Source organism: Hypanus sabinus, chromosome 11 (genome assembly GCF_030144855.1).
Source record: "Hypanus sabinus isolate sHypSab1 chromosome 11, sHypSab1.hap1, whole genome shotgun sequence".
In the NCBI taxonomy this organism is placed as follows: domain Eukaryota; kingdom Metazoa; phylum Chordata; class Chondrichthyes; order Myliobatiformes; family Dasyatidae; genus Hypanus; species Hypanus sabinus.
The window spans coordinates 86553177-86566107 of record NC_082716.1 but is presented as its reverse complement, the minus strand read 5'-3'; the positions used below and the strand labels follow the sequence as shown (position 1 = coordinate 86566107).

Here is a 12931-nt window from a genome sequence, read left to right as displayed (position 1 = left end):
GAGTGATAATTCTGTCGGATTAGTGCATATATAATGGAGAATAATCCCATCAGGACACTACATGCAATGCAAATAGTCCTATTCTGTTGAAGAATGAGTGAGAGAGAACAAATTCTATTGATTAAAAAATGGAGAGAAACAATTCAATTGGACACAATATGTGATAAGGGAGATAGCTCGATGGTTCCCAAGCCTGGAGAGGGGTTTGGCATGGGGCGAGCAACCCCATCTCATGGCTACAGAAATGCAAAAAGAAGCTTCAAAGGCATCATCCCTGGGAGTGGAAGGATACCTCAAGAAGGTAGGTGACACCTGGGAAAACTTGAAAGACTGGCTTAGGACAGAGGGTTTTGGCAAACTGCTGTTCACAGCCAATGCTCCAATAAGGGGGATGGGCTTAAGAAGAAGAGATGACTTGATTGAACTTGATTAGTTTTGTGTAATAGTCCTCCTATTTTTGCAGAACTTATAATATGCCTTTGTCTGCAGGAAGTTTCTGAAGCTGCAGTGTTTGGAAGGAGGATATTGGGAAGAAGGTAGCTGTAATCCTGTGTTCTGTGACCCACCTCCCCTAGTCTTCCAGGGAATGTACAGCTGCACCAATGGCTTTCAGTTTGATAGCCGCTGCATTATTACTTGTTATGACCACACTAAAAAGGTAAGACATTTTATTGTTCATTGAACATTGATCTTAAACTTATCCTTCAAAAATTCTGATAGCAATAAATATTTTTCAAATGATGAATACTGGAAATACTAAGTGGATCACTCATACCTTTGGAGAGAGAAGAGGTGTAAATATTCATGTCAATAGTTCCTCATCAGAACAGAGAATGTCTTAAAAGCAAGCTTGAGCAACACACAAAACTTGGAGCAATAGAGAGAACAAAGGGAATGTGTTACTTTAGATGTCCAGCATCTGTAATTTTTTTTTGAATACTTTCAATTTTATTTCAGCTAATTAAAGAAAGGAAAGAGAATGCAATAATTGGTAACTCTTCGTACTTGGTTGATAGTGAGAGAAATGGCCCATTGAGGAACTATTTCTAAGATGCAGTTTTGTGCAAGCATGCCATCTGGAATAACCAGCTGTTGTTGAGTGAATTTTGCTGAAATTACTGGGAGATGGCGGTGGGGCATGTCCTGGACTCTGGCAAAGTCCCTCTGATAAAGTTCAATGCATACACATGGAAACTCATTATATGTTACCAATGGACTCTGTAATGCTGTGTTCATTGATAGCATTCTTGGTCAGGCTCCATTCCAGTTTGTAATGGGTCACTGGGATTCTCTTACGTCGATTCATGTGCCCACCAAAGTATTAAGTATTGGATCATGGTGATTAACTTGGTAAACATTTTCCTGTGTTTTCTTTTTCTATTTTAAATTTACTGCAGCATTTTGATTTCCTGTTAGTATTACCAAAGGCTGCGGAGTATGGTCAGTGATGTTGCCTTGTCTGATGAAAAGGATGATCTTGGGGTTGTTGGTCATTTTAACTTGACTCTATTTCACTACTGCACGAAAAAACAATGCAAGAGAAAAAGAGGGTTATTTGGCCCCTCAAGCTTGCCCTGTCATTCAATATGACCGTAGCTTATCTGGCCAGGCCTGAACTCATCAGCTCTCCCCACACATAGCTCTTGTTTCAGAAATGTATCTAGTTCTTTAAATAATTACAATTTAATTAAATACTTAAAATGATTTAGATTCACAACTCCCTAGTTTTCTGGAAGTCCACCACCTCCTGTGAGAAGAAATTCCTATGTAACTCAGTTTTAAATGATATCCCCCCCCCCCACTTTAAACTTTTGTACAAAGTTACTTTGCATTGAGTTCAGGGCTGTTGGACACTGCTGAAATGCATTACTGACTCCGAGTTCTTTGCCCTTTGGGTTGAAGAAGGTGGTGCCAGTGAACACGACCAAAGGCTACTTCCTTCAGAAAGTTTATGAAATTATGCCTTTTACCTCTTTTACTCCTTCTTCTTCTTTCAAATAAGATTCTGCTACTATTTCTTGTTATCACACCGGGCCCTCTAATTTAGGCAGCATCCTAGAAAAACCTCTTCATCATTCTCTCCATAGCCTCCATATTTTCCTATAATAGATGACCAGAACTGAACACAATGCTCCAGATGTGGTCTAACCAGAGTTGCAACATAATGACTCACTTCCTTTACTAATATCTGCACAGTGAAGTGCCATTCACTTGTTTCTTGGCATAAATGGCTTAATCCTATTTTGAACTGGCTTTGGCCATTTTTATGGGGAATCTAATTAAGTGTTTGCAGGAAATGCAGCAGGATGCTTCAAAAATGTTGCCCTTCAATTTATTGGCAAATGTGTCACCATTGTTTAGTAGGTTATGGAAACATTATAAGCAAACAGAATGATTATAATCTATGTCATCAGCAGTGATTAAGACCATAAGATAGCGGTCTCAACCTTTTTATGCCCAAGATCCCCTACCTCGGCCTTAGTGAAAGGCAAGATCGACCTGCTAGATCGGTTAGTCACACACACGCAGAAAAGACCAGAAGTATAACCCTGCAACCTAGAAATAGAAATAATGTAAGTACACCAGGGGTCGCCACCCTTTTTTGCACCGCGGACCAGTTTAATATTGACAATATCCTTGTGGACCGGCCGACGGGGGAGTGGGGGAGGGTGTTAAACATGACCGGAATATAGCGATACTCGAAGGAGGTTCCTTATATCCAGTCTATTCTGCAACTTAGTTTTCATGGCTATCAGCACTTCTGACCCGCTTGCTCACGTTTTTTCTGCTCAAAAAACTCAACGGGTTTGTGCAGGATGCTTGGACTCAGGGTGCTTCATTGCCTCATTTGACAGCCTCCCGCCCGCCCACCGCCAGATGCCTTGGCCAGGTGTGGCTGGTCGTGGGTGGGGTGAGAGGACAAGGTCAGGCTGGAAGTCCCCTTGCCGGGGCTGCGGCGGTTGCAGTCCGGAGAGAGCAAGGAGGAGTGCGACAGGGCACACCTCCCTCCCCCACGTAGGTAGGTAGGATATATCGGCTGACAAAAGTTTGGCTGAAGGGATGACTTTCAGTAGATCACAACGAGGTAGCCGCTCTGCTACTTATGAAACCCTGAGCCCGAATTAGGCCATCTGTGAATATTTTAGCCCCTGGTTCCCCACGAACATTCAGTGTGCTGAACAGGTTTAGCGGCAGCACCCATCTGTCTGTGCTCCGGGCCAGTACAAACGGCACTTCTCGCCGGCCGCGCGAGGCGACCGGTTACCCGAGGGCAACCAGATATCGGCGCTAGGGTATCACTGCATATAGGTGACCGATGACCTCGTGTGCGTTCAAGTTCAACAGTGGGCGTGACAGGGAATTAGGAAAGGTGCAGCTGACTCATATCGTTTCCTCGCAGCCCGGTGGTTGGGGACCACTGAAGTACACTGTGTAGTGCGTGGCGGGAGAGCTACACACATGCGCACTGGGCAGAAAGAACGGAACTAAAACCCTGCAACCCAGAAACAATCTTTCAACGGTATTTGTGTATTTATTTTTATTTTTCTCGGGATCTACTGGGAAAGCCTCAAAGATCGACCAGCCGATCGTGATCGATGGGTTGGTGACCACTACCATAAGACATAGGAGCAGAATTAGGCCATGTGGCTCATCGAGTCTGCTTTACCATTCCATCATGGTTGACTTTTATTCCTTTCAGCCCCATTCTCCTGCCTTCTACCTGTAACCTTTGATGCCCTGAGTAATCAAAAACCCATTGACTTGGCCTCCACAGCTGTCTGTGGCAATGAATTCCACAGATTCACCACCCTCTGGCTGAAGTAATTTCTCCTTATCTCTGTTCTAAAGAGTGACTTTCTATTCTGAGGCTGTGCCCTCTGCTCTGTCTCTCCTACTATCAGACACATCCTCTCTGTGTCTTCTCTATCTAGGGCTTTCAAGATAAGTTGGACCTTGGGTACCTGTGGAGAGTTTCCCCCATTTTGAAGGGGGACTGGTGGGCATGCTTCACTCTTCTTTTGTCATTTTGTTCTTTGGTGACTGAAGCCTGGGTCTGCAGGTCTCTAAGTCTGTTGGGGAAGTTGAAGACTCAATGTTTGCAAATCTGCCAGTTTGCTGGAGGCTGGAGATGGTCTGTCCTGTGGGGAGGGGGGGGGGGGGTTGTGTGTGTGTGTGTGTGTGTGTGTGTGTGTGTGTGTGTGTGTGTGTGTGTGGGTGTGTGTGTGTGTGTGTGTGTGTGTGTGTGTGTGTGTGTGTGTGTGTGTGTGGGTGTGTGTGTGTGTGTGTGTGTGTGTGTGTGTGTGTGTGAAGCTTCTCCACAACATGATCGAAGACAGCAGCGGTGTGACAGTGGACATCAGATTAGATGGCAACCTCTTTGACATCAGGAGGCTCCACGCAACCACCAAACTCCGCAGAGAGCGAGTCCTGGAGCTGCAGTATGCAGATGACTGTGCTCTTGTGACCCATACTCCAGAGAATCTTCAGACTGTCCTTGCTGTGGCGGTGAGCGCGTACACAGGATGGGGCTGATTGTCAATACCACCAAGACAGAAGTGGTTTGCCAACGGAGTACCAGTGTCCCACCCACTCTACCTGCCTTCACTGTTGGTGATGAAAAGCTGTCAATAATGCCATCTTTCAAATATCTGGGGAGCATTCTCACTGAGGATAGTGACATTGACAATGACATCTAGAGCAGCATTAAACAGGCATCCGCTGCCTTTGAGAGACTTCGGCGTAGAGTCTTTCAGAAAAGGAGCCTTTGTCCCTCCACAAAGGTCGTCGTATACGAAGTGGTCTGTGTCACCACCCTCCTTTATGGCTGTGAAGCTTGGGTAACCTACAGCCGTCACATCAAGTCCTTGAAGCACTTCCACATAAGCTGCCTTCAGCACATCCTGGAGATTACCTGGCGTGAGCCGGTCTCTCACTCTGAAATACTTGCAAAAACCAACTGCAGAAGTATTGAGGCCATGATCATCCAGTGTCAGCTGCAGTGGCTGGGGCACGTGATAAGGATGCCCCCATGTCGGCTACCCCACAAAGTGTTATACAGCCAGCTACATCATGGTCGACGCTCAGCTGGTGGGCCGAAGAAGTGCTATAAGGATCAGATGAAGAATACTTTAAGGAAGTGCAAGATCAGTAGGGACGGGATTCGTATTCTGGAGATGGAAAAAACAACCCGAAGACAGCAGAAGAGAGCCAGGAGAAATGCAGCCATGGTTGTCATCACTACCACCACTACCACATATACATGTCCCACCTGTGGTAAATGTATCTGAATCTGCAACTCTGCACTTGGCATAGCATAGAGAAAAGTAGTGCTAACAGGCTCTTTGATTTACCAAATGCCTATCTAAATTTAAATTTTCTGTTAATCTGATTATTGACTACAGGAGCAGGAAAACAGAGGTCCATGAGCCAGTCCTCATCAGGGTGATCAGAAGTGGAGAGGGTCAGTAACTTTAAATTCCTTGGTGTTATCATTTCAGAGGACCTGTCCTAGGCCTACCCCATAAGTGCAATTAGGAAGAAAGCACAGCAGCATGTCTACTTGCTTAGGAGTTTGCAAAGATTCAGCATGACATCTAGAACTTTAACAAACTTCTATAGATGTGAGGTGGAGAGTATAAGGATTGATTGCATCAAGGCCTATTACCACTGAACCATCACGGTCTTGAACCAGAGAGGTTATGTTCCTTCACCCCATCACTGAACTGTTCCCAAAGCCTACAGGCTTACTTTTAAGGACTTCTCATCTCATGTTTTCAATATTTATTCCTTATTTGTTTATTATTTTTATTTGCACAATTTGTTTTCTTGCACACTGGTTGTTTGTCCATTATATTGTTTACAGTAGTTCATGGATTCTATTGTGTTCCTTGGATTTACTGTATATGCCCACAGGAAAATGAATCTCAGTGTTGTATATGGTGACATATATGTACTTTGATAATAAATTTACTTTGAACTTTGAAACACATGTCTCCATCACCCTCTTGGGCAGAGTGTCCCAAATTTCAGTCAACCCTCTCAGTGGAAAAAAAGGTTTTCCTCACATCTCCACTACTTTACCTTTACCCATAAATATACCCAATAGTTCTAGATCTCTCTCTCAATGGGGAAAAAAATCCTACTATCTACTCTATCTGTGTTCTGCATGTTTTGGATACATTTATGCTCACAATTTCTTTCATTCCAAGAAAAACAAACTTCCACTCTATTCAGTCTACCCACACAATCAAAGTACTCTATCTTAGGCAAGATACTTAAGAATTTTTTCTCCTGTATTCCAGTGCAATTGTATTGTTCCTCCAATGTATTGACCAGACCAGCACACAATACTCCATTTGTGGATGGATAACTAATGTTTTATGAAGTTGTGCCATAACATCCCTGCCATTAGATTCTATGTCTTGGCTAAAGAAAGTGAGTTTCCCATATACTGCCTTCATGACTGACTATCACTTCCTAGGGGCGACGTGAGTAGCAGCAGTACTCTGAATGGATACGTTTAAATATCCTTGTTTCAGCCTGATACAGCTGAAAAACACAACTGCTTCCCAGGTCAATCCAGTCATCAAAGATGTCCTAATACATTTAAATAAACTATCTCTGCTTAAAACTGACAGAAACAACTCTGACTATAGACGAAGGTGCCCACAGAAGCAGCGTGGCTGTAGATCGGGGTTACAAATGTGTTTAAGGAAACAGGGTCTTAAACTCCCAATACTGACTGTCTTGCTGGTAAACATGCAGTCTCTGGTGAATAAAATCGATGATCTCAGAGCTAGGGAGCCAAATCAGAGGGATATTAGGACTGCGTTCGTCCTTTGTTCCACAGAATCCTGGTTAACTCCTTCCGTACCGCATGCAGCGATTCAGATCAGTGTGTTTACTATACACTATCAGGATACATCTACTGAGACTCCCAAAAGCAGTGGTGGAGGAGTGTGCCTCATGATCAACTCTTCCTGGTGTGCAAATATATCAGTGCTGTCCCAATTCTGCTCACCAGACCTGGAATATCTAGCAGTTAAGTACCGTCCTTTTTACCTACCACGGGAGTTCTCCAGGGTAATTTTGGTAGCAGTACACATTCCGCCTCAGGCTTTAGTTAGATCATCAATCAGGCTTTAGATGATCTGAGCAATGGGATCAACAAGCATAAAACAGCGCTTCCCAACATCTTCACCATTGTTTTAGGAGATTTTAACCAGGCCAGTCTGGTTAAAAAATCCTAAGCTATTACCATCAACAGATCACTTTCAATACCAGAGGAAACAACACACTGGACCATTGCTATACCACCTACTGTGCCTAAAATGCCTACTGTGCTATTTCAAGCCCTCACTTCAGGAAGTCTGATCACCTGGTTGTACTTCTACTCCCTGAGTACAGGCAGAGACTGAAGACTGCAGCACCTGCAGTGAGGACTAAGAAGGTAAGGACAAGGGAAGCACAGGAGCACCAACAGGACTGCTTTGAATTGGTGGACTGCACTGTATTCAGGATTCATCTTCAAAACCTGGATGAGTATGCTGCAGTTTTTACCAACTTTACTGTATATTCCCAAACCAAAAACCATGGATGAATCAGAAGGAACGTCGTCTGCTGAAGGCTAGATCTGTGGCATTCAAGTCTGGCGATCCAGGCCTGTACCAGAAAACCAGGTATGATCTGTGTAGTGCTATCTCAAGGGCAAAGAGACAATTTCAAATGAGGTTGGAGGCGACATCAGATGCACAACAACTCTGTCAGGGCTTGCAAGACATTACTTCCTTCAAAGGAAAATCCAATAGCGTTAATGGCAGCAATGCTTCACTACCAGATGAACTCAACGCCGCCTATGCCCACTTTGAAAGGGAGAATACACCTACAGCTCTAAAGATCCCTGCTGCACCTGATGACCCTGTCTCAGAGGCCGATGTTAGACTGTCTTTAAAGAGAGTAAACTCTCGCAAGACGGAAGGTCCCGATGGAGTACTTGGTAAGGCTCTGAATACCTGTGCCAACCAACTGGTGGGAGTATTCAAGGACATTTTCAACCTCTCACTGCTACTGGTGGAAGTTCCCATATGCTTCAAAAAGAGAGCAATTATACCAGTGCCTAAGAAGAACAATGTGAACTGCCTTAATGCTGAAATGCTTTGAGAGGTTGTTCATAACTAGACTGAATTCCTGCCTCAGCAAGGACCTGGGACCCATTGCAATTTGCCTATCAGCACAATAGGTCGACGGCAGATGCAACGTCAATGGCTCTCCCAAGAAGCTTTAGACCATGTGGACAACACAAACACCTATGTCAGGATGCTGTTCATCAACTATAGATTGGCATTTAATACCATCATTCTCACAATCCTGATTGAGAAGTTGCAGAACCTGGGCCTCTATACCTCTCTGCAATAAGATCCTTGACTTCCTAACTGGAAGACCACAATCTATGCAGATTAGTGGTAACATCTCCTCTTTGACGATCAACAATGGCGCACCTCAGGGGTGTGTGCTTAGCCCACTGCTCTACTCTCTGTATACACATGACTGTGTGGCTAGGCAGAGCTCAAATGCTATCTATAAATTTGCTGATGATACATACAACCACTGTTGGTAGAATCTCAGGTGGTGACGAGAGGGCATACAGGAGTGAGAAATGCCAATTAGTGAAGTGGTGCCACAGCAACAACTTGGCACTCAATGTCAGTAAGCTGAAAGAGCTGATTGTGGACTTCTAGAAGGATAAGGCTAAGGAAGACATGCCAATCCTCATAAAGGGATCAGAAGTGGAGAGAGTGAGCAGTTTCAAGTTCCTTGGTGTCAAGATTGCTGAGGATCTAACCTGGTCCCAACATATTGATGTAGTTATAAAGAAGGCAAGACAGCGACTATACTTTATTAGGAGTTTGAAGCAATTTGGCTTGTCAACAAATACACTAAAAAACGTCTATAGTTGTACCGTGGAGAGCATTTTGACAAGCTGCATCACTGTCTGGTATGCGGGGGCTACTGCATAGGACTGAAAGAAGCTGAAGAGTGTTGTAAATTTAGTCAGCTCCATCTTGGGTGCTAGCCTACAAAGTACCCAGGACATCTTCAAGGAGAAATGTCTCAAAAAGGCAGCTTCCATTATTAAGGACCTCCAGCACCCAGGGCATGCATTTTTCTCATTGATACCATCAGGTAGTAGATACAGAAGCCTGAAGGCACACTCTCAGCAGTTCAGGAACAGCTTTTTCCCCTCTGCCGTCTGACTCCTAAATGGACACTACCTCTCTTTTTAATATATGGTATTTCTGTTTTTTGCACGCTTTAATCTATTCAATATAAGTATCCTGTATAAAGCATACTGAATAAGATTTACTTATCTATTTTTTTTCTTCTATATTATGTATTGCATTGAACTGCTGCTACTAAGTTAACAAATTTCATGTCATGTGCTGGTGATAATAAACCTGATTCTGATGATTATGTTTAGCTTTACTGCCATCTTCAGAGATTCTGATATATATACACCTGAGTCCCTCAGTTCTTAAATACTTCCCAGCGCCCTAACTTTCATAATGTAAGTTTTCGTTCTCTTAAAGTGAAACATATTCATGGATTCTGGGACTTTACTCCAAGATTACTGTTTCTCAGTTCTTCCAGGAGTCCAATGATTCACTGTGCTTGTCCTCCTCTTCCTGAAGTGCATCATCTTATGCCTATCAGCATTAAATTCTTTCTAATGTTGCTCTGCATCTTACTGACTCATGAATGTTAACCTGTGACCTCACTATCAACAGCTCCACTACAAACATTCCAAACATACCATCTGCTTTGTAATGAACAGTAAGTATTCTAACATTGATTCTTGTGGTTCTCTGACAAGGTTTGTTAATCACTTCTGGCAAGGGCCCTGGGATACTTTCCATTACATTAGGCGTAATGTAGGAACATGCATCGTTATTATAAATGTTTTTCAGCACCATTTTATTTGTTTGCATGGCACACTGCAGTTAGTTAAATTTCAGTGATGTGAAGAGTGTGTTATTATGTGTACATAATAAAGAACTTCAGTTCCCAGTGGGCAATGTGAGAGGTTCACCTGGAACTGGAAGCTACAATGGTGAGTGGCTAACTCAGTGAAACATCAGTTCGTAATAAAATGTTCTCATGTAAACCCTTGCCAAGTTTGTCTTTATGAAGAACCAATGTAAAATGGTGTCAAAAGTCCATATGTGGTCTAAACACAGGGAATAAATGAATACCCTGTGAGACGGAGAAAGAGACTGTGTGAGTACGAAAGGCGTTAGCAGCAGTAGAGAAGCTGGCCAGTGAGACAAGCGATCATGTTGTGCAGTGACCGAATTCACCAAGAGAGATTCCGGTGAGAGACTGAGAGTTCGAGTCTTGAATAAGCTAAGTCTCTTGCATTTATATGGTTTAATGGCAATGTAACTGATAACTGGAAACGCTTCAAACAGCGATTCAATATATATTTAGCTGCTAGCAGAGTGGGAGGGAACAATGAAAAATTGAAAACATCTATTTTTCTGCATGTAATTGGTGAAGCTGCTTTGGAGGTTTATAACAGCTTTCAAACTGACAAGACAGATTTTATGTTGGACACTCTGATGACAAATTTGAGGAGTATTTTGTCCCAAGAAAAGCATCAAGTTTGAGAGAAGTTTTTTCCCTCTGGCCAGAAACAAGATGTTAGCTTTGACCAATGCTTAGCCAAGCTAATTTGGAGATTTGAGAAACTCACTAGTTGGAGACAGAGTAGTTTGCAGAATTCCAGATAAAAAGCTCAGAGAAAGGCTGCTGAGTGATAAGATTTGTCACTGGAAATGGCTCTGAATTTGGGTGGGGCTGCAAAGACCAGCCGGCCACAAGCTAAGGAGATGACAGAGCTGGTACAACAGAGCATATTGTTGAAACAGGAGCAGGGCACAAGTTGCTTCCCAAATCCGTTATCCACGATTACGAAACTCTCACAGAAAACAGCAAGATTTACCCAGGGAAGTTAAAAGTTACAGGCTATACTGGTGAGGATGTTCCAGTAAAAGGGCCTGTATAGTGACCTTCAAGCACAAGGGGCCCTACCTAAAGGCACAGCCTGGAGATTGTAGAAAAGAGAGTACAGCCAATGTAAGGTCTGAGTGCACGTGAAAAGCTCAAACTGCTGAAAAAGGTTTCTGTAGTGGCTACACAGACCAAAGATGATCACCCAGCACTCATGGAAGAGTACGCAGATGTCTTTGAGGGGCTCGGATGTTTATCTGGTGTATGCAAAGTCCATGTAGATGAGACAGTAGCTCCTGTTGTCCATGCATGCAGGAAAGGTCCATTTACACTTAGAGACAAACTTAAACACAAACTAGCATGCATGGAATGGATGAATGTCATACAGAAAATTAAAGAACCAACAGATTGGGTGAGCTTTCTGGTTATTGTGCAAAAGAAAAATGGAGCATTGCAGATATTTATAGACCCAAGGGATCTCAATAAAGCCATCAAGAGAGAGCATTTTAAATTGCCAACTTGGGAGTAGATCATGCCCTGGTTTGCAGTTGCCAAATGGTTTAGCATGCTCGATGTGATATCTGGGTTTTGGCAGATGAAGTTTGATGAGGCAAGTTTGAGACTACATACTTATAACACACCACAGGGAAGATATCGCTTTCTTTGGCTACTATATGGGATTCTGTCTGCACATGAAGTCTCTGATAAAGCCATCCACATGATCTTTGCTGGTTTTGAGACGATGCCATCATTGTCTGGGGGGTCCACCAATGATGAACATGATGCCCTACTGAGACAACTGCTGGATGTGACACGAAATGTCAATTTGAAATTAAGTAAGGGGAAACATGAGTTAGTTGTTGTGACACTAATCTTCAAAGGAAATGTTATATCTGAAGAGGGAGTGAAGCGTGACCAAAGAAAATGTCAGCCATTGAAAATGTGGAGAGGCCTCAAAAATAGAGGAGACATTTCTTGGAGCTGGTGACTTACCTGACTAAGTTCACCCCTCGACTGTCAATTGTGTCAGCACTACTTAGGACACTCCTTGAGTAGAGAAATGAGTGGATTTGGTCTCATGGGCAAGAAGAGTGTTTCCAGAAAAGAGCCATAACTGAAGAGCCCATACTAAAGTTTTATGATCCAGAAAGGTATACTAGGATCTTGGCCAATGTGTCCTGGTGTGGCCTTGGAGCAGTACTACTGTAGCAGCATGATGACACATGGCATATGTATTTAAGGCTTTAACAAGTGCAGAGGCCAACTATGCACAGATAGAGAAAGAGTTTCTCACCAACACATATGCATGCAAAAGGTTGAACCAGTAAATCTATGGAAAAGATTTTGCAGTGGAGGCAGACCATGAACCAGTGGTCTCAATTATGTCCAAACCCCTGTTTGACTGTCCCATGAAGATACTGTGCATGTTGATAAGGCTGCAGAAATATGATGTGAAGATGATCTACACTCCAGGAAAATATATGATTGCTGCTGATGCACTGTCTCGAGCAGTTGACAAGAAAGAGAAGAGTGACCAGGAGATGAGGTTCTATGTTGACAGGATTGTTGCCTTCCTTCCAGTACTGGCCATGAGAACAACAGAAGACAGCAGGAACAGATGAAACAATGAAAGTACTCAAAGATACAGTAGGAAAAGGATGGCAAGTTGCTGAGAATGACTGTCTAATGTGTATTCGGGATTACTGGGCATGCAAAGCTGAACTCTCAGTAGTGAAAGATATGTTCGTCAGAGATTTGTGATTCCAGAGCTGCTACGCAAGGAAATGCTCCAGAAAAGATACGAGGGGTATAGAGCTCGTGAGATTTGCTGGCCAAGACGTCAGCTTCATGTGAATATGCCTTAACAACAGACCAAATCAGCAAGCAAAACAGCTTACACCACACCCTGGACCAGTCAAACCAA

At 43.3% G+C, this 12931-nt stretch overlaps 1 protein-coding gene across 1 annotated transcript in view; it reads left to right on the top strand.

Moving 5' to 3' along the window:
- The window catches only part of LOC132402172 (pappalysin-2-like), a 371016-nt gene that overhangs the window by 259416 nt on the left and 98669 nt on the right, over positions 1 to 12931 (top strand). Inside the window, exon 17 of the mRNA XM_059984850.1 lies at positions 490 to 658. Coding sequence (XP_059840833.1) covers positions 490 to 658 — 169 coding nt within the window. The remainder of the gene's footprint in view (positions 1 to 489; positions 659 to 12931) is intronic.